Raw genomic sequence first — 22,871 nt, 5'->3', positions numbered from 1 at the left:
TGGTTAATCTGTAGTGTCAGCTCGCTTTGGCCGGGCCGCACTGAAGCACAGGGAATATTAAAAAGCCCAGCAGCAGAATTCCTCTGGAGCAGAGATGAGGAGGGAGACAGAGCTGGAAGGAGAGAGAGAAAGAGAGAAGTCAATTGAGGTTGGGTGGTGAAGCTCAACAGCAAAGTGTGAACCTTGAATGGCAAGATCAAAAAAGATGACTGCAATCAATGCATCTTAAGATGTGGGTCAGTTTTAGATTTTTACTTCACTGCATGCACAGTTTACTTTGTATGTGCATAAAACACGTGTGACATTTTTATATCGTGTATTGCTATAAATAAGAAAGGATATTTTTATGACTCCCCCCCCTATTTTACATTCTTTTTAGACTAGTTAGTTCATTTTAATGACCAGTGTTAAAACAAATGCATTTTGTAAAGAGAACAATTCTGGTAATATTATGTAATAAAACTGAAAAAAATGAAGAAAAGTATTGTCTGTCAAACTGCAGGGCACTGCAGTCACACAGCAGGCTATTTCAAGCTATTAAGAAATTTTCACACATGGTTGCCAACAGTTTGTTAGAAATAAGTAAAGCTTTGGACTGTTGTATATGTAATAATGATAATATTTCTATTATGTGATTAAACTGTGGGCACTTTTAGCCTTGTGAATGTTTAGAAAATAAACCATCTCAACATGTTTATATAGAATCTACCAACAAAATCCAGCCGCGCATGTACAGCATATGCATCACATGAGTTTACTGAAAATGTGTGAAAACAAATGATGAAAGCATGGCAAAAAGTTCAGTTTTCATGTGTAACCTTCATATTACACAAAGAAATTAATCTGAAATTTCAGTTTAAAAAATGTAATCAATCACATTGCCCAATGGAAACACTCATTAAGGATCAATTACTGTTAACAGGTTAATTTTAGGACCATTTCACAGATCCCAACGTGATTATCTATTAGAATTGGTATTTTGAAAATCTGTGATTGGTACCAAAACAATTTTCACATTTGACATAGATCGTTTTGTTAATGGTTACATTTTGAGTCCATTCAAAATCTAAACAAAAGAAAGAAATTATGACAGACAGTTTCAATACATCTTATTACACTGTAAAAAAATGCTGGTTCAACTTAAAAAAAATAAGTTACCTGGATGTCATAACATTTTGAGTTAATTCAACTTAAAAATATTAGTCGACTCATCGAGATTAGTCACTCAATGAGAAATTGATTTAGTTAACTAATATTTTTAAGTTGCATTAACTGCAATTTTAGGCAACCATTTTAAGTTGAAACAATAAAAAAACATGTTCAATATCATACATAACTGATTAATATAGTTTATAGATATGAAGAGTTCATTTGCCAAAATAGACAACTCTGTTTTTAAAAATGTTGAAAAATATTTTTTTTGATGTGCATTCCAATTAATATCAATCAAACTACAGTTGGGTTTTTAGTAACAATAACTTAAAAAAAGCTACCTAACACAATAAAACACAATAAAAAACATGATAACATAATAAAAAGACATGATTTTTGAAATTCTTTTTAAATGGTGTGTATCTGATTTTGCAAAATAAACTCTTCATATGTTTTAGTGTATATTTTATACATATTGGTTTATACACACTATACAAAGTGGTTTAGAAACAACGTTAGACTGTTCTTAAACTACAGCCTGTTCGGTGGAATGCAGTTTGAGCAAGGTGTGTGTGAGAGAGAGTCTTTGGCGGGATGTTTGCTCCACAGCGACTCCCCGTGCAGTACCTCTCCCTGTCTCTGGGTCATCGAGTGCATGCTGTTACCCAGAATCCCTCAGCCCAGTCCTTCAGTCAAACGAAAAACATGCTGCTCCTTTAAGAGCCTGAAACAGGAGCCGGCTGTGTGCGTCCCTACCAGAGACACACAGTCAGCCAAGAGAGAGAGTGATGGGGGGTGGGGTGCGTTAAAACGAAGAGAGGTGGGATAGATAGAGTCAAAAGAAGGTAATATAGAAAATACAAGAACGAGGACGAGCGATAAGCCAAAGGTGAGAGGAAAATGGGGGAAGTCAATGAACAGGGAGGAAGAATCCAGCAGGGGTCGAACGACACGGAGGAAGATGACAAGAAGAGAGAGAAACGTATTGCTTTTTGGCTCCTCTCCGCACAGCTGTGAATCTGTGATTGTTCATACGGGAGTGTGTATGTCGTGCTGAAAGGAAACAACCGCTGTTGTTGCTAGGAAAAGAAAAGGTGCAGTCCTCCCTTATTGGTCACAAGAAGTAGCTCCATTATCCAATCAGAGTGCTCCGGTATCAACGGGAGAGAGAGAGGGTCATACTTTAGACCTGATTAATATGTTAGACATGTTTTATGGGTTAAAATAAGTCGGGGAGTAAAATGTATTGATGAAACAATGGTAAGGAGTGTGTTTCTGTCTCCGTGTTGCTGTTATGCATTATTATGAAATGTGCTTGACAGGCATGTTTAAGCATGAATATTGAGATATACACATATAATTAATTGACATTGTTCATCTACATTTTGTGATTTCATGCTGCATGTGTACAGCAGTGCATGCACTATCCAGTTTCTTCTGTAAAACTAATCTAAATCAATGAACTACAATTCTGCAGTGTCTTTATTGAAGATTAGGCCTTATCAGTCATTCACGCAATGAACACTACAAGCTAGGTGTAGTGTCTACACTGAAATGTTCTATTGTTCTGTATCGTTGTTATGGCAACCATAACATTGAGCTCCATGTCGTTAGATAGCTTGTCAGCATGCCCGCTGGAATTCAGTTCAGTCCTCTATTGAACCATATTGCACCATAGTGTGTGTTGTTTTTGTGGAGACAGAAAAATCATTTGTTAGATCCATATTCCCATTTTGATTATGTTTTCATAACTTATAACAAACGTTTGGTGTGATGTTAACTATATGTCATTTCCCTTTTTCCTGAAGTTCTCTGTAATTCATTCTTAGCATTGCATTAGCTGATAGAAGTGAAGTAGAAATTTGCATCAGCATCTGAATGTCAATAGCTTAATTGAACATCGCTAAAAAACAGTCAGTTTATTGTCATCCGTTTATTGTTATCCGTCTTCTGTGTGTCATTGCTGTGGGCAATCATAAACTGGGTGGAATACCGGGGTGCAGCTGTAGCTTTGCTTCCAACAAAATGGAACGAACAGAAATACAGTCTGTTTGGAGGGGCACACTTGTTTTCTCCTGCGCCAGCAGGAAATGTAAGGCACAGGGCAATGGGCACAGATCTACGCAAATATTTCCTTGAAAATCCTCATTTGATGGCAACCAATACCATGTCATATGTTAAACTTGTGCGCATTTTTATCTTTATCTAAACAGTGTATTTTTCTTTTATACTATTTTTGGACCAGATCAGATTTTTTTAATGGTTTCTTTAATATAATTAATCAGTCTCACTTTATAAACACAGTATGCACGTGTTGTGTTTACTGTATGTGTTATGTTCTCAGGTTACTTAGGGAGGAGAGGGTCATTTCGTGAAAGTTCAAGCAACCTAAAGTTCCACTGTCATTTAGAGTGATGTAGTGAATCTGGTGTTTTTGATCTGGTTCATGGTCTGAAGGAAGACGGAAGTTATTTTTACATAATTATCAAAAGTTATAATTTTTTTCACCATAATGTGCACACAACGAGAGATTGACTTTTTACACAATCACAATATTTTTAAGTTGAATTAACTCAAAATTTTAAGGCAACCATGCAGGTAACTTCATTTCTTTAAATTGAACCAACCAAGATTTTGAATGGACTCAAAATGTATCCATTAACAAAACGATCTATATCAAATGTGAAAATTGTTTTGGTACCAATCTGACCAAGCTCAGTGATCAGAGCATTGCGCTAGCAACGCCCAGGTCATGTGTGATCCCAGGGATTGCACATATACTCAGAAACAAAAAATGTATAATATAATGTAATGTTATTCGCTTTGGATAAAAGTGTCTGCCAAATGCATAAATGTAAATGTTAATCAGTGGCCCCAAAAACACTTAATATGATTAGATAACACAGTACCAAGTGGCATAAAATAATACCAAGTGTCATGTATTTTGAAGATTTCAAGTACACTTCCCAAAAGCGGTTTTAAGCTTTAAATAATAAAATAATAATAGAGAAGCCGCTCAAAAATAAACCCCTTGAAAATGAACCATTTGGATGCATTTTGCTTGTCAAACCGGTAATTTATTTTTAGTGTGGTGAACCTGTGGTGAACTCTCCCTGGACCCATGTGTGAACTTGAAGTGAACTGGATTAAAAATGCAAATAGCAAAATGAAAACGTTTCTGAGAAGGTCTTGCACAACCTGATGCCACAATGCAACCATTCAAGGTTTGATATTTTGTTGCAAATACATTCAAAATCATTTTAGGTAATTGTGGTGTAGGTACATTCTTTCATTTCAGCAACATTTTGTGAGCCTTTAGAACTATAAATAAATGTTTCATTACTTGTGATTTAAGGAGCTTCACTCTGAAAATTTCAGGTTTGATCAGAAAAAAATCAAAGCAGACTGCATTAACAAAGTTTTTAGCAAGTTCTTTCTTTACTTGCTCTTTCTTTCCCGATCTTTTGTTCTCTTCTCTGTTTCCGCTCTGCATGTCGGTAGTTGTTTGATGTGAATGTACTGCAGTGGGAAGCTTTGAATGCAGGTGTCTGAGTGGGATTTGCAAGGCAGCAAGACGCACACACTTACACACACATTTATGCATACACACAGCTGTCTTTGTTGTGGCCACCACCTGGTTAGTGTATTGGTTTACCTCCCGCCATTTCCATCGTTCAGTCATTCGTTCGTTCGTTCGCTTATTCTTTAATCTTTTTTTAATGGCAGTATCAATAGGATTAAGTGAAATCAGAAAAAGACAGAGCTAGAGTGTGGAGCTATGTTTTTGTCAGGTTGTTTTATTTGTGAGGGTAAATTTTAATATTATACACAGGGTGGATCATGACACAATGTTTTTTGTGTGTTAAATTAGAAGATTATGTATTATAAAGTCTATATGTGTGTGTCTGTGCGGTCATGAGCATCAGTGTGCACAGACCACTCTCTGCTTGTCACCAGTCAGCCCACTCTTGAAACCCGAAAACCCCGAATGGAGAGACACCAGGACAAACAACACAAGCTGTGTCCCTCACACAAACACACATACACGGACAATAACAGCACTGTGTATAGGGAAAGAAGATCCGGCAGGTCGAGATACCACAGGAGAGCAGTGCCTGTCTGTCTGCATCTGCTCGCTTTGCTCTGCCTTCTGTTTGATGTGCAGGGATTAGGGGAAATCTGAGAGCTCCCAATTTAGCTGAGCCAGAGAAATGTTAATATGCAAGAACAGATACACACACATTGCACACACTGATCAAATGAAGTCTACATAGACTGAATGAATGCAGAATTTCTTAATGAAAGTATTGTAAATGCATGAATTGTCGTGCAGAGTACATATGCAACACGCTGAGACCAGTCAGGTGACTGACTAAACGCATACTACGAGTATCTACTGTCCTCTTGTGGACAAAATAAGTAATACACTCAATGCATGGCGTGCTGCCTACGTATTTCCGGTAAAATCTCAGGGGGCGGGAAAGCTTCCGGGTTGTATTCACCCATAGCAAATGTGCTTTACCAGCGCTCGTTTTTGGGGGAATTAACGTGTAATATAGATTAGTGAAATACATCGTATTGTTAAAATACTATATATTAAACATGTAATGGTGCTATAATACAAAACTTTAGTTCAGTCATGACCTGGCAGCGTTTAAATACACACGTGACTGTGGTTCCGTCAGGCATGGCTGTGTCCCGTTTTATGAAGCTTCACAGAGATTTAATAATTTTCTGAGCATGGATTTACTTTATTACACGTAAGGATTTAAACCTTAACTGGTACTACAGTTTGTTGTCATCACTTTAAGAGTGCAGATGTGATTGAGCCACAGCACGTCAGCTACTGAAGATCATATGGTCTATTGGTGAAAGCGCTAGCGTTAGCTAATGCTAAAGAATAAACGTAACACTGGATACATTCATTTGGTTTTATTTGTACAAACTGCAATGTAAATAAAAATAACGTAAATATATAGGCTACTTATGACATTTCTGTACTGTACGTAATATGCATTATATGTGCTTGTGCAGTCATCCATATCTTAGTTCTTACTGTGTGTACTTTTTTGTGTGTAACTAAAATGTCTTTGTATGCAGCTGTGACATGACAATAAAGATATTTTATTTTCAAAATGTGATCCATTAATGTAAGCTTGTTTATAATAACTGATACAGAGAAATTGTCAGGTAAAATGCAAATACAAAAACTATTAAATACGTCAAAAAATGCTTTTGATTTAAATAAGGTTTCATATTGGAATATTGTAAAATAAAATGATTAAAATGAATGGACTATATGAAATTCTCACAATACACAGTAAAAATGCTCACTACTATTTCAAAAGATGTCCCTGTTCTTCTCATGTTATCCCTGCTCTTAACCATTTCTCATATTTCTTGTGGTTAACAGTACGACTTTGTCTGTGATCCTTGGAAAACTTCACAAAATTTAAACAATAAATTTAAGCTTTAGGTCACAGCTATCCTTTGGTGTGTCCTGCTCCTAAACTTTGTGTCTTCTCTGACTTCATCATAATTCTGAAACATGTCGTCCTCTCCCTGATTTCTTGTCATCTGATTCTGACTGGGAGCTGAGAAAATACATATAGCCTAGTATTAATGATTTGAAAATCACACTCGTTACAATGGGAGGTAAGTGAGAACGTTATAATTTATCAAAAAAATCAATGTCATCAACTTAAGGTGAATTGTGTAACAAATTAAAAACCAATTCAATATTTAAACAATATGTATACCCTTTAATCCACACCCTTTAGGTGTGGATCTTTTCTGTTTTCTGTTAAAACAATTGTATTGTCATTGTGTTGAATGTCTGTACTAGAAGCTTCCAACACCAAAGAAAATTCCTTGTGTGTGCAAGCACACTTGGCAATAAAGCTCTTCTGATTCTGATTCTGATTCTGATAAAAGCCAAGCGATGTGTTTCTTTACAGCAAACCTGCATATTAGAGCCATATGACGTGTCTTACCGGGAACTATTGATATCTGAATCTTTGAGGTTGAATTGTTGTCAAAAATTACAAAACAGTTTAAGACTGAACTATGACAAAAACACTGTACACTTGACTTGGCTTTTGTTTTATCATCTGATTTCAAACATCGTGAAAGCTTTCGTACAAATGGCTTGTATGAATTAAATCCAGCAGATGGCATACAAGCCCTGTTTATAAAATTGTAAATCACAATTTTGGTGTTTATTTGTGATCATTACATTAGTGAGTACAACATATTATAAATGAAATAAAAGTTGAATTGTTGCATAAAATAAAAATGTAAACAGGCAGAATATAACAATATAAAATAATGTATTTGTGATACATTCATTTAAATCTAGTGTTTTGCTCTCTTGTTTTTCAGTGGGAAAATGTAATTTATACCTTTGTCACACCTATGGAACAAGCTAAAGCTAAAGTTTCAATACATTTATTTAAAGATAAAACAAATTAAATTGCGAACATTTTAAAAATTGCAATATAATCTTTAATTTTAAGTGGAATAATAAAAATAATAAAATTCAAATTTGTAATTCATTTCTCTGTGTGAGTGACAGTCTTTGAATGTAAATTAAGTTGTTAAATAAAAATGAAAACAATTAACGTAAGGAACAATTTTTAATTTTGTTGGTTTAATATTGTGGATATGAGGTGTGGATCTTTTCTGTTTTCTGTTAAAACTGTACTATTATTACAGACTGGTAAGCAGTGTGTTAACTGTTGTGATAAGCTCGGTGTGGCTCATGGTTATTTTGTTGAAGTTACCCAAATGAGCTTTATACACTTGAATCAAAGGTTCCGTGGAATCCATAGGGAATGTTGACGGGCACTTCAGCCCTTCCCAACTCTTCAAAAGTTTTGGCATCTAGGACTAAGAGAAATGAACTCTGGTTCTGAAAAAAAGAAGAGAAAGAAAGGGTTCAGATAAATATGCTCTGATAATTACGTTTTTTAAATGATACTTAAAATGTAAAAGCTTTTGTCTTTATTTTAATTACAAAATGCTTGCTGAAGTACAGGGTTTGTGTGTTTCTTTTTAAATGTGATTTTGTGCACAGTTCTATATGCTTATATATTCAATGCTTTGTTATACCTTAGTTGGTGTAATAACCACAGACAAGATAACCCCATCATCCTCTTCCACAGCAGTTGGTGAAGGAATAAAAACAGGCTCTGATGGGTAGAGATCGGGCTGACACCATACCTGTTAATAATTTTTATTGCTTATATTTTATTCATATTTTACTTATCGTCAAAGCCATTTTGAATAACTAAAAATAAATTGGTAACACTTTACAATAAGGTGCTATTAGTTAACATTAGTAAATGCATTGACAAACATTAGCTAAGAATGAACAATTTAGTTTTTCAGCATTTATTAATCCTTGTCAATGTTAGTTCATGGCAATACAGTTATTCATGTTGGTTCATGGTGCATTAACTAATATTAACAGTGACAAGGTATGATTTTAATAATGTATTAGTAAATGCTGAAATTATTATGAATTAATATTAATAAATGCTGTAGAAGTATTGTTCGTTGTTAGTTCATGTTAGCTAATGCTAACTAATTGTTAACAAATAGCATCTTTGTCAGGTCCCGGGTTTGATCCTCCTTTTCACTGTCTCACTTTTTCCTCATCACTACTCTATGTTGCGCAGCTGACGCGGCTTGGCAATCAGCCGAGCGGCTCAGCAGCGCACACCTGTTTCTTATTTTTACTCGTCATCTTTCCCCTTTATATTCCTCTCTTTTTCTTTCCTTCGTTGCTGTTGCGTTGTATGGTTTACACCGCTCTTGCCACCTTCCAGTCTTCAGAGTTATACTAATCTTGTTTTCTTCTAGTCTTAGTTACCTTGCGTGTCTTCTGTTTGGAGTTTGTTCCCGGGACTGATCTGCTGCTCGGGACTGGACCCTCCTTTCAGCATTCACCGGTTGGGATTACGAGCTTGCCTTTTCCCTCTGGATTCTGTTCGCGCCTCGATCGACCCTTGCCCGTCTGACTACTCTCTGGATTTCCCCTTTGGACACAGTATGCACCTCGACTGACCTCACGCCTGCTTGACCTCGCCTCTGCCTCATAATTGGGTTTTTCTGAGCTCTGCTCAGTCGTTATTGTTTTCGTGTCTTGTTTTGCTTATCTATTAAAACTGTTTCTAAATTGAATCTGCTCTTGAGTCCAGTTCTTCTGAGCGTGACAACCTTATTGTAAAGTGTTACCAATAAATGGAATGTCCACTAAATAAATGGCCATGATCAGCAGCAATATAACTTTAAACTCACCTTAAACTTTTTGCTTTCCAAATCCATTTTAATTAGAGAATCACCCACTAGGTTTCGAAAACCACAACCGTAGAAGTATCTGTAAGGTTTGGTGTTGTATCTGGCATAGTTAATATGTGGAAACTCCACACCACCGTAATCATTCAGGTCATCACCGTGGAGATCCTCAAATATGCAGTACACCTGAGAGAGGGAGCGAGAGATTTTTGAAATTTTACAAATCCAATTTTATTAACAATTCAATTATAAATGGACACTGAAAACTCATCTTCAAAAAATTCACATAGAGCATTTTTTACACGCCATATAAAACAAAAAGCCAAAAGATCATTCCTTGCTTTATAATATCTAAAATCAATTAAAATTCTAGACTTTACTAGAATTTTAAACAACAACGTTAAATCAACAACAGAATTATTTTCAACTTTTTTTCTATTCAGGTAAATTGCTCTTTTTGCTTGTCCCAGTAAACATTTTTACAATTGCAAAAATGCAAAATTCTCCATTGCAAATCCTGTTTTTTTAGGTAATGGTGACATAAAGTGCCCTCCATTCTGGTCTTATATTTTCACCTAAATGAAATTCATTACGCCAAGGTGTATCTATTTTTCCATTAAGAATGTTCTTATTAAACAATTTAACACACCATTTATATACAGCTTTTCCTGTTGCCTTGTTTTCTCCCACCAAGTTAGAACCAAGTTATTACAATTCAGAAAAGAACCATTACACATTTCAAAATCAGGTGACAAAATTAAGTTGGGAAAATGATCATCACTTTTTGGTTGATTCAGTCCTTTGTTAAAGTCATTTAGCAAAATGAGTACATCTTGAGAAATATCCAATTTCCACTTCCTCAACAACTGAGCTGTTAGACGAGTTGATTTAATCTTCAATGTATCAGCCGAAGCATCATTGTTGGAAAAGTCCAGTTCTGCTATTTGAATTAGAGTTCCAAGAGTAATGACATGAGATCTAAGAAGAATGTCCGTCAGAGCAGGAAAGCAACTTTTAAATTTGATTAAAAGAGGTTCAATAGCCAAACTGTACAACATAGCCGAAAGGGCACATCCTTGTCTAATACCTCTAAAAACTTTAAAAGGAGCACAAAAGTCACCATTAACCTTTAAGATACTTTCAACATCACAATACAAAACTCTTATTTTATCAATAAAATTCTTACTAAAGCCAAAAGCCTCTAGAACATTCCACAGGTAGGTGTGCGCCACTCGATCAAAGGCTTTCTCTTGGTCAATAGAAATTAAACCAAAATCAATGTAAAAAAGATTACCAATATCCATAATATCTCTAATAAATGAAATATTATCGAACATTTGCCTACCTGGCACACAGTAAGTCTGATCAGGGTGGATAACTTCCCTCAAAATTTCACTCGGTCTATTGGCTAAAAATTTCGAGAGCATTTTATAATCACTGCATAGAAGTGACACAGGTCTCCAATTCTTTATCTCATTCATGTCTCCTTTCTTTGGTAGTAAAGTGAGGACCGCTCTACGGCAGCTCAAGGGTAGTTTCCCCTCCTTTATATTTTCGTTGATCACTGCAAGTAGGTCTTCACCTATTTCAGGCCAAAAAGACTTATAAAGTCTATAGGCAGACCATATATGCCTGGGGCTTTGCCACTTTCCATTCCTTGAAGAGCCTTTTTAAGCTCGTGTAAGGTCACCACACTGCAAAGTTCTTTATTGGCCTCTTCAGAGACCCGAGGAAGTCCATCAAGGAAAATATAATTTGTGTTTGGCTTGTGCGTAAATTCACTCCTATACAGCTCTTCATAAAATTCTACTGCTCTCTTGTGAATCTTTACAGGATCGCACAAAAGTATTCCATCTTTAGAACACAAAGCATGAATATACTTCTGTCCGTTCTTTCTCTCCAGACTGAAAAAAATCCACTCTTATGTTTTGAAAACGAGACCTGATCAGAGTCGCTTGTGCCTTTAAATCTAACAGTCCAGCTAATTCCCGTTTTTTATTATTCAAGATTCCCAACAAAACTTGATTTTGCGAAATCTCAGCAGACTCTTGGAGTTCCTTAATATCCTCTTCCAATGAAACCATAGAGAGGGTTAAGTCCTTAGTGATGTTGAAAGTATAAGTTTGACATAATTGTTTAATTTGTGCTTTACCGAAATCCCACCAATGCTGTAACGATTGAAAACCGGACTTTGTAGTTCTAAATTGTTTCCAAAAAAACAAAACTTTCTTTAAAATTCTTATCATTCAACAAATTATTATTAAAATGCCAAAAGGCACTCCTTGGTTTTACTGAGCTCAAAGCTAAAAAACCAAACTGTGATCTGAAAAACTAACTGGAACAATAGAGCAATTTCTAAAATAATTAAGTTGATGATTAAATCTATAAAACCTGTCCAGTCTTGCCAAAGATAGTGAATTATTAAATGAATGCACATATGTGTATTGTCTGAGTCATATGGAAAATTTTCCAAGTGTCAACAAGGTCATTCGATTCTACTAACTGGGCAAGCCTTCTCCTGGAGTGCATATGAGGTTCTTCATGATTCCTATCCGTTGAAAACTCAGTACAATTGAAATCTCCTCCTAATACTAAAAAATCTTCAGTGCTACAATCATTCACAGCCTTACATAAATCATCTAAACAGATCATTCTTTCAATTGCATCAGATTCACTCTCAATGTCAGTTTGGCTCAGTTCAATGTTGTCTTCTCTTTTCAGTTTAATACAGTGACTCTGTTTCAATCTCCTCTTTAAAGGTGCTTTAAACACATACTCATCTTGTTCTTCCAATGAACTATGTTCTTCCATCATCCCCACAATTTGACTCTTATCTGAAACAATGCTACTTTGTGTATCATTCAAAGCATCTGACTGAAACCCATCTGATTCAGCAACTTCCCCAGCATCTTCAACAACCATCCCTTCATCCTCAGTTGTCTGCTCGACTGCCATAGCTTCCTTGGGCTGATCTACCAACCAGCTTTTTTACTAGGCCCTGGTACCACATTCTCTTCAACCTCTTTTGAGTTAGGGCAGGCCCCCTTTCTTTGGGCAGGCCCTCCCTAAATGACCCACTTCACCACAATTAAAGCATTTCATGTTATTAGTTGTAGCGAAAATTGCATAGTTGTGATTTTCATGATGAAAGTTCAGAGTAAGGTCTAGCTCTTCCTTATTATCATTAAGAACCATAAAAGCAAAACGTCTGAAAGAAACTACATGCTTCAACAAGGGAGACTTACATCCAATCTGAATCATCTTTATCGGGGACACCAATTTGCCATACTGCGACAGCGCTTGAGCGAGTACATCATTCTTAATGAAAGGCTGAACATTAGACAGGATAACTTTTGGGATGCGGTAGAAAAGGGGAAGAACTGATGTGAAAATACCATCAATCACTACACCACTTTCAACCAAAGTGTTAGCTAAATCAATGGTTTTCAAAAAAATAACAACCGCGCTATTCATACGCGATGCTGACAACACTTTATCAAAGCCAACTGCTTCTCCCACAGCCAAACTACACTCATTAATGCTAGCACGCCACGACGGCGTGTTAGAAAGTCCAGACTCCTTCCACCTGAGAGAATGAGGTGATGTCGTCCCATAACATCCCATAACATTGTTTTATATACTATCTATTGTTACGGTTTTCAACATGCAATCAAACATGTTTATTATTTTTCCATAATACACCAAATCTTTGTATGTATTTGTGTGCCAATGGCAACACGGCAAATACTGAAATAGCTGAAATATACCTAGTAGTCTGTTTTCTTACAACACAGCAAACATGCAGCCGTAAGGTTTTGATGTTCTGATCATACAAATTTGCAGGTCATCTTGAACTTGCAGTTCATGTTATTTCAGCATAACGCCGTATTTCCGGTCCCCATTCATATGTGTTTCAACAATAAAAGCAAATGGAACGCAAAAGTCTAGTGTAACCACCCTTTAAATCTGAAGTTGGATTTCAATCAAAGATTTAAAACAACCATCTTAAATAAAAATATTAAAGTGATAGTTCACCCAAAAACAAAATTTCTGTCATCATTTACTCACCCTCTTTTCATTTTAAACCTGTATGACTTTCTTTCTTCCGGAAAACACAAAGAATATGTTTTGAAGGATGTTGTTAACTGCCCCCCTTTCACTTTCATTGGTTTTGTGTCCATACAATAGAAATGAATGGGGGCCAATGCTGTTTGGTTACCAACGTTCTTCAAAATATGTTCTTTTGTGGTCTGCGGGAGAAATAAAGTCATACAGGTTTAAAATGAAAAGAGGGTGAGTAAATGATGACAGAAATTTTATCATTTTTGGGTGAACTATCACTTTAATACCATGTGCATGAGGTGCATAGACTGAATGTAACCAGCACCAAAGAACAGACCTGATTTTTCATACGGCAGACAGCAGTAGCCTTGCTGTCACATCTTGTGTTGAGGTTCTGTTCCAGCGGCATGTCCTTGGTGATATTAAGAGGTAGCACAAAACGACGAGGATATGGCCGGCCTATGCTGTCATACATCTGAGATACAGTAGATAAAGAGAGTGGAGTAAAGAAAGAGAATGTCATTCATGGGATTCGAATGTGATTTATTGTTCACTGTTGTTCAAGAACAGCTCTTTGCTATTCATTAGCTCTGTATTCCATACTTTACTTTAATGTGTTATTAATTTCAGTCAGGGAAATAGAAAGGGACTTTTAACAACAGTGCATGGTCAAAATTAAGAAAATATTGACATAGAAGAAGAGTTAAAGAAAGACTATTACTTTATCCAGTGCCTCTCCGGATTGACGCATGTTTTGGATGAAGTAGTTGTTTATGGCATTACCATCATCAGAACAGCACATGTCTAACATAAGAAATCCATCCTGCTCTAAGGCGTTGATCTGATGAAAGGTGGACATGGCTTTGGCGTGATACTTCACTGGGCTCTCCTAAAAAGATATTAAAGTTGCAATGTGCAATTTAGGATCTATTTACAGAAATGCAATATAATATACATAACTATGTGTTCAGGGGTGTATAAAGACCTTACATAATGAAGCGTTATGTTTTATTATATTTGAATGAGCTATTTCTATCTACATACACCGCCGGTCCCCTTGCATGGAATTTGCCATGTTGTTTCTACAGTAGCCCTAAACGGAGAAACTGCTCTACATAGCGTGTTTTATAAATACATTCTCTCCTTCAGCAAAGAAGTGAAAATGTGATGACATCTTAGTTCTGTGTCAGTCACCGTAGTGCTTCAAAAGGGTGGGGTGGACTGAGCTGTTGGTTGCAATTTGCAACCTCGCCGCTAGATGATGCTAAATTTCACAAACTTGACCTTTAAGTCATTATTCAAGTTTATGACTACACAACTACAGTATACTAAACCAAATCTAATGTCATGTTTTTGTTCTGTATCACTTTAATAATCACTAAGTAAATACTGGATAAGAGAGAAGATTGCTCTCAGTGAGACTAAATACATGATTATCATCTTACCTTTCCAGTTTGTTTGTCAATGAGGTGGAAGATGGTTTCTTGGTTGGGGTCCCAGTAAATACCATCACTTAATGCTTTTCCCTTCAACTTGCTGGTCATTATCTTAAACAGATCCATCTTAATGGGCTGCTCGATGAACACTACATAGTTTTCTGACATGCCTGAAATGTCCAGGAGAACAACATTAAAACTTTAGTTCTGCACATTTATAAGATTACTTCTCTCCATTCACAGAAGAATATGACTGTAGACCTTTAGATGTTTCTTTTGATCACCTAAAGATTAAGATATGATGATGATGATAAATGTGCTTCATTTACCAAAGCTGTGATAATAGGAGGGTTTAGATTTGTCGTGAGGGGCGATAGAGCATAATATCTTTGCTCCGTTTAGAGTATCTTCTGGACCTTCTGTTTCAGGGGGAACCATGATGATGTTGTAGAAAGTCCCTGTAAAACACACATGACAGCACAGCTTCTTGCCACCAAACCTCTGTCATTGGTAATATTATGGCATCTGACCTCATAGTGGGCACATCAGAAGATGACTTTAATCTAACCTTTTTTCCCATATGAGTTACCCATGTTGTAAGCTGTGCCATCTGGATCAATGTGTGGATGAGCGGTAGCACCATTTACTGCCAAGAACTTGCTCCAGTCCACCTACAAATAACAACCATACTTTAAATTATAAATGTGTATTTTTGGGGTGGTAAAATGTTACCTTTAAATAAACATCTAGATAAAAGGAGGTGTGCCAATGAAGATAGCATTAGATGATTTTGAAAACACAGGTTATGCTTCTTACCTTCTGTTTGGTCTCCAAAGTCTCTGGGTCCACTCTGTGCATGAAGTTTGTCTCTGTGCTGACGTAATAATCACCCTTGTATTTATTAAAGTTGACACTGGCATTATCTGTTGGTTCTAGAATCAAGAGGAAAAGTAACATTTGAAATTTGATGTTTGTGAATTCAGCAAAAAGTATTGTCTGTATTTCTGTATTGTTCTTAGCATTTAGTTAGCAAGTCTAAACCTATAACATCTGCGCAGAACCATCCCACTATTTACACAATATGTCTCCTGAGTCTTTTTTTCTCGATTGGAGTTTTGGGTTCCTCGCCACTGTTTGCGTACTGTTTTGCACTATTTGCCTGGCCGGGGGGCTGCTTTAGAATTAGAATTTTAAAGTTTTACTTGATTAATATTGCATATAGAAATTTATAGTCTGTTTAATATTTGACCTGTGTTTCTCTTTCCTTTATCTTAAATGTGTGCTTTCACTATGCATGCGTGTCTGTGTGTGCGTTCTTGTCTGTGTGTGTGTGTGTGTGTGTGCATGCGCGTCCGTGTGTCTGCACGTCCGTGTGTGTGTCTATGTCTATGTGTGTTAGTACGTGTGCATATTGTGTGTGTTTTGTATGTGGGTGTGTCTATCTTCTGTGTTTTCACCTTTTTCTTGTTTTTACAGGTATAACTTTAATTGTTTTGCTTATAGTTAATATGTCTCATGTACATCTGCTTTGTAACAAGGAAAATTGTAAAAATCGCTATATAAATAAAGTTGAGTTGATTTATCATTTTAAATAATATAAATAAATCAATATAAATCCTAGTTATGGCTGTATAGAGTTTTAAAGGTATAATTATATACAGTATATCTTTTTTAGCTGCAGTGTCTAAAATCCTAACTGATTTCTTATGGTGTCTAATCTAAATGTACTCTCGTGATTACAGAGAGAGGGTTGTTTTATGCTTCATCAGATTTACTCATTTACAAGAAGAATCTAGTAACTTGTTCCACACACACTTGACATTGTGCTGGTTGTTTTAATAGGTCACCCTAGGTCATCCTTAGTACTTTTAGATCAAGTACCGTATGGCAACACAAAGATCATGGGTTTGATTACCGGGGAGCATGAATTGATCAAATTGAAACTCAGATGCACTGTATGTCACTTTGGACACAAATCTTTGATAAATATGTAAATGAGAATGGTGTGCACTTAAACAAAGCACACTTGAAGCGTGTGTCTTTATGTATTACTCTTTCAGGAAAGGAGATAAATAGCATTGTATTATATGTTTAAACAGTATAAACAAATTTTAAAAAGTTTGGGGAGATGTTAAAACTGGTAGCGCAAGACCAAATATACAACATTATCAAAAACATCATTGTGTGTGTAACACAATCATGATATGGAATTTACCAGCTATTGCAAAAGCTTGGACTGCAAACCTCATTACTATCAATCTATGTGTTACGTACTTGTCATTTCAAATCTGGACAGGAAACGCTGAAAAATATTTTTGCAGGGATCAGGCAGGGCCAAAGTACCAAACTCTGACACCATGATGCGATTCCTCTCGCTGTTCTGCTTGTACGAGTCACTCCGCAGAAAGCGGCTCCTGTAAGTCACCTGGCCGCCCTCAATCTGAAAGCGGTGCAGCAAAGCCATTCCGTCAAACCAGTGGTTATAACTGGAAAGATATTAATGAGATATATGTAATATATGTAGAACATACAGTATGTAAGCCTGAAGTAACAATAGAGTTTGCATGACATGCACTTCAGTGCATAGTTACTTTGATATGTTATTAGCTGCAGATCATGAAAATAATGAATACAATCCTCTCTTGTATAATTGTTTTACATTACAGTGACATTCATTCTAGTAATTAACTGTAAAATATAATCATGTTGATGACCATTCTTACTGCTGATTCCCAAATTCAAACTTTCCCGGGCCATTCCGAAGCAGACTTCCATGGATCCAGTTTGGGATTGTTCCTTTAACTAGGGTGGGAATGGGTTCAGGTGTCTCCTCTACAGAACGCACTAAAGGAGCTATGCTTTGCACCCCATGTACCTTTGTATAGCATGTTCTCTTATCATTGGCAGCTGTAAGAATACAGACAGCAAACTGTCATTTAAATGGTACAAAATATATCACCGAAACACCCCTGGGCAAGTTTACAGAACATAAAATGTAAAACTCAGAATAATGACATACTATACATGCACAATTGAAAATATATTTGCAACACAAATTATATTAATATGTATACAATATTTATACAATAGCTTGTGTTAACAATAGTTAATAATGCATAAGCATTAACAGCATTAAAAGCATGAACAGTGCAGAGGTTAAACACATAAAGCAGGTCGAGAAAATACCAAGAGAACATGTTTGAAAGCGTTACTATTATGAAGGTAATTTTAGTGTAAAACAACTGATCACCTGTGAGAGTGGAATTTGTAGTTGTACAGTAGAGGTTGGCCACATATGTGTATCAGTAAATTTGAAGTTAAAATTTGAAGTTGCAAATTCAAATTTTTATTAATCTTGAATCCTTCAGTGCACAAATCCAATTCTACGTCTTTTGGTGCAGGTGTGTGAATGTGTTTTGCACCATATTTAGCCTACTGCAGCAATTTTAGCAAAAAATGTGATTGAACGAGTCTCTTAATTTGTGATTTGTATAATTGGATTTGTGCACGTGAACTGAATGATTCAAGAAGGTGTAACTGTTCTGTTGTGTTTGCGGAAGAGTAAAAAAATCAACTTCAAATTTTGACTTCAAATTTACTGATATGTGTGGCCAACCTCTACAACTAGACAGGCTCTCAGTTGTGTTGCACAAAAAAACCTTCATAGACTATTCAAAAAATGCTATAGTATATAAAAGTATAAAAATATTATATATAATTAATATTTCCATTTTATTCGGTTTTAATGAGTTTATTATTATTCTAAAAAATAATAAACAAGTAACATTAATTATTCGAACAGTGCATCATATCCAGTGTAATTTTGGAATATTGTCACCAATCTATAAAAAGTTTCTCTGTAATCCAAATTGCAAGGTTGACTGGCCATTGTAAGCACAGAAAAGTAACGAGAACAGTGCTGTTGTATCACTATTTAGGTCAGCTGAAAAACAGAATAAATAATTAAAGACAACAGATGACAGAGCAGAAGAGTAAACAGCGTGTCAGCGATTTTACAAAGACAAACAATAAGAACTATTTAACTTTAAAGTACATTACAGACTCACTTTTGTCTATGTAAATGTTCTGAGACTAGTTTAGAAAAGTGACAATTGTGAAAAAGGTACAATTGAAGATTTAAATAATCCCTTTTCAAAAGCCATTATTCCTAACGCATACCTCAGCCTTTCTCTCTCATTTCAATACATCAGCAGCTTTTAAACAAGCATGTGCACCCATGAACAATCACAAAATTCACGCAGAAGAGCTCTCATATTCTTACCCAAAGTATGAGGTGTTATGCAGGACATCCTGTAAAGGGATAAATTGCTGCACCCTATCAACATAGAAGATGAGACAAAATGTGAAAAAAAAGACAAACTGTAGAGAGCAATGCTGAAGAGCAATGTTTCTAGGGCTATGTTTCTGTTATATAAATTCGCCAACCCTATTACATCACACAGGATTAGGGATGACAGCCAGGGATGGGAGGACAATGCAGGCATGGATGAACATTGCTGTACATAAACTGTTTGAGCAGTTATGTGACATATATGAATAATACCATAAGAATTTCAGCTGAATAGATGACAAAATGCCACTCAATACAGTTATTTATTTGGAGACAGTTGCTCTTCATAATAACATGTCTCTCCAAAATTGGTATTGTTTTACTGTTGTAGTAGTTGTTAATTCTGTAGGTATTTAATCTATTTATTGAAGATGCAGACCATAATTTTTACCAACCGCTTGTTACAATAAGTTATTAAGTATTGGTTCACAGAAAACATACACAGAAAATAGCAATCAATAAATCAGATTGCATATTTTCTAATTGATATGATCCTAAGACATTAAAGGTTATTGATTATATATTTTCAAAACTACATTACACACATGGGGTCTTGAATTTTTTTTAATTGCATCAAGCTCTACATCTGGATCTGTTTTGTAAACTGTATAGCATATTGTAAAAATGTAGTTTTTAAAAATTCTTTGTAGTAACATGAAAATTATTTTGAAGTTTTAAATGAAGTCACACCAAAGTAGTTTACAAGCAGGGCTGGGGAGTAACGAAATACATGTAACTTAGGTACGTGTATATACGTGTTTAAATACTTACGTATTTAAAATAAAAATTTGAGTAACTGTATTTCATTACAGTTACTTTTGGTGGTAATCAAATTACAGTTACATCCGAAAAGTATTTTAGATAACCAAAGTGATTACTTGGAATTTCAATGGCATTTATTTCATTTAAACTTTTTATTAACTGTAACGGGCAATTAATGTAAACAGCAATCGGTGATTCTCTGACTCTTGACATTCTGCAAAAGCATCCCAAACTACAGTTCTGCTCATTTTCATGCCCCTCGCAGAATATGCAAAATTGGAATAATTTTAACAAAATAAGAGGGATCTGGGTTCATAGAAATTGCATATTAATTTTATTTAGCACTGTTCTGAATAAGCTATTTCACGCAATAGAAGTTTTCATATACTCCATTACACAATTTGAGCCAATTAAATTGCCACATAAAAAATTGACATACCTTTGAATTTTTAATGTCTGTGCATGTTTACCTGAATGATCAACGACTGTTTTCATGTTTTGCGAGTCCCTTGTTTAAGTAATTTGTTTAGGCAATTGCGACTTTTTATCTCAGAGTTCTTTTATCTCACAGTTCTTACTTTTTCTCACAATTGCGAGTTTATAACTCACAAATCTGATTTATTTTCTTAGAATTGTGAGAGATATATACATTCACAATTGCATCTGTCAGTCCAATGAGAGCAAAAAAGAATTGCGAGCGTAAGTGAATTGTCAGAATTGTATGAAATAAACTTACTATACAAATGTCAAAATTGCGAGATCTCTCAATTGTGAGTTTTTCATGCAATTCTGATTCCATAACTTGCAACTGCGAGCTTAAATCTTGCAATTCTGAAAAAAAAGATATTTTATTTTTTATTTAGTGATGGAAACAAGTTTCCATGAAACACAATGCAGCATTCAGAGAAGGGGGTGAAAATGTTTAAACAGGATGATGTGTAAGGATTTTTTATTTTTTTATTTAAAAAAAAATCATTTCGTTCTTCCCTTCACATTAAGCATGGATAACCACATGTTTCCCAGAAGACATTTTTCCTCCAATTCAAAAAAGTTTACACACCCCAGCTCTTAATGCATTGTGCTGCCTTTTTGAGCATCAGCATTTTTCCTTTTCTTTTAGATTGTGTGCTTTTTTGCTTTAAGATATATTGTGGAAAACTAATGTTATTTAAAATAAAATGCAGAGGAAAACCAAGTCCTCTGTTTGGAGATCCCTTTGTGTTACGTACCCTATCAGTATTCAAAAAGTATTTAGATTAAGTTACAGAATTTGTGTAATCTAACGAAATACATTACAAATTACTTTTTAAAGCATGTATTTTGTAATCTGTGGTGAAATACATTTTAAAAGTAACCTTCCCAGCCCTGTTTACAAGTTACATCAATAATATTTATAAAGGTCAGATGATCTAGAAGAAAAATCTCGTGAACGCACGGTTTTCTGAAATAATCGTTTTTTTAGTTGGTCAATGGCGCCATCTAGTGGTGTGATAAAAGACAGCCGCACATCCGGGCTATTTTACCCGTGTTACTTTCACTTTTCACGTTATAAAATAATGAATATCACAAATCAATATTTTGTGTCAATTTGTTTACTGTTGTGGCAACTTGCCGTGCAATAAGCGAAATAATGTACAGTCATTGCAAAATAGACCCAGGTGCGGAAGCGAAGCAACGTAAAGTTAAATTAAACGATTTGTTAGGCCTATAACAACTGCGCGTACATTTTTTTAAATGTATGAAAATTCCAAAAAGCAGCATATGAAATTATGAGAAGAAATAGGTAACGACCTATACCTTTGTAGATTCTAACTCCATTTTTAAGTCCATTCAATGTATGCATGATCAAGTTATATTCTGAGGGCAAAAGAGATTGCACTTAGTGGGTTAATTTATTACTACACTCCCACCACACACATACGCACCATAATAAGTTCATTCACTTCCTGGTGTACCGGCATCTTTAATTCAATTTTATTTTTTAAAGTCACAGTAATATTTTTTACATAAAGCACAAGAATATGACATTAAAATGATGTGCTGTAATGATTCATTAGGCGAGGGTGTCACTGGTTGTTTTTGCCTTGATATTGAATATATTTCCATTATGTTTTCCAGCCTGACTTGGCACAAGATGATGTGGCAGAACCGAATAAAAGGTTAATGTTACCGAATTACAGCTGTTGTCCAAAAATCCCCCACATCAATCTGAAAGACAGATCTTCAATTAGGCTATAAGAAGGCCCGTTATGAGTAGGATATTTGCCAAAAAAGGGCCAGATAAAGATGGGTTTTTATTATTATTTCAAAATGAATTCTGTGTTTAGTCTGGTCTGTGTCTCATATTACAACTTCGCATTAAATTGTAAAACAAACCATTACTGAAATCAAAGCATAATGGGTCTTAAAAGATCACTACATGTTCTACATAATACCTAAACATTAAACTGTTAAAACAAATTTAATAAAATGAGTGAAGTAAATTTGTCAAATCTCTTACTGCAGTTGTTCCCATTGAAACGGAAACACTGACTTCTGCTGGACACTGCTGCAAACCAGTTTTTTAACCAAGTATTGAGTGATAAGTCATACAAACTTTTTTAAACGCACCGCCATGGTTCTGTACAAAGTATTACCACCCAATGGTGGTTATCTGTAACACTGATAGCAGAGGAGAGCAATGTAAAATACAAGAGCTACTGTAGAAATTTGAAAAGTATCACAAGAATATAGATATAAACACACAATAAGCATTTGTAACTTTGTAAGGCATACTTTTATTGTCTGTAGAACAATAAAAAAAGATTGAA

At 35.4% G+C, this 22,871-nt stretch overlaps 1 protein-coding gene across 2 annotated transcripts; it reads right to left on the bottom strand.

Moving 5' to 3' along the window:
- Positions 1 to 1,649: 1,649 nt before the first annotated feature.
- bco2a (beta-carotene oxygenase 2a) lies at positions 1,650 to 21,968 on the bottom strand. 2 transcript variants are annotated; one of them, XM_057354916.1, is made up of 13 exons: positions 21,859 to 21,968; positions 19,231 to 19,284; positions 17,672 to 17,855; positions 17,223 to 17,434; positions 15,765 to 15,880; positions 15,517 to 15,619; positions 15,278 to 15,406; positions 14,958 to 15,118; positions 14,234 to 14,401; positions 13,850 to 13,987; positions 9,454 to 9,636; positions 8,263 to 8,373; positions 1,650 to 8,062 (listed from the first exon to the last, which is right to left on the bottom strand). In XM_057354916.1, the coding sequence occupies exons 1-13, from the start codon at positions 21,902 to 21,904 to the stop codon at positions 7,946 to 7,948; spliced, it is 1,722 nt and encodes a 573-aa protein (XP_057210899.1). In that variant the 5' UTR covers positions 21,905 to 21,968; the 3' UTR covers positions 1,650 to 7,945. The 2 variants fall into 2 exon arrangements, with proteins under 2 accessions (XP_057210899.1, XP_057210908.1); XM_057354925.1 differs by lacking the exons at positions 19,231 to 19,284; positions 21,859 to 21,968 and having other exon boundaries at positions 17,223 to 17,388; positions 17,663 to 17,756.
- Between the last annotated feature and the right edge of the window lie 903 nt (positions 21,969 to 22,871).

Source organism: Triplophysa rosa, linkage group LG2 (assembly GCF_024868665.1).
Source record: "Triplophysa rosa linkage group LG2, Trosa_1v2, whole genome shotgun sequence".
NCBI classification, from domain to species: Eukaryota; Metazoa; Chordata; class Actinopteri; order Cypriniformes; family Nemacheilidae; genus Triplophysa; species Triplophysa rosa.
Note: the sequence above shows the minus strand (reverse complement) of the source record. Positions and strands in the feature narration are given on the sequence as shown.

What these genes read in the sequence shown, in the direction of transcription:
- bco2a (XM_057354916.1), bottom strand. Translation starts at nt 21,904, where the DNA reads ATGCATACATTGAATGGACTTAAAAATGGAGTTAGAATCTACAAAG. An exon ending in CATAACACCTCATACTTTGG is followed by an intron (nt 17,856 to 19,230) that starts GTAAGAATATGA and finishes GTATTCTTACAG; the next exon opens with CTGCCAATGATAAGAGAACA. An exon ending in CCGGAGAGGCACTGGATAAA is followed by an intron (nt 13,988 to 14,233) that starts GTAATAGTCTTT and finishes ACTGTATCTCAG; the next exon opens with ATGTATGACAGCATAGGCCG.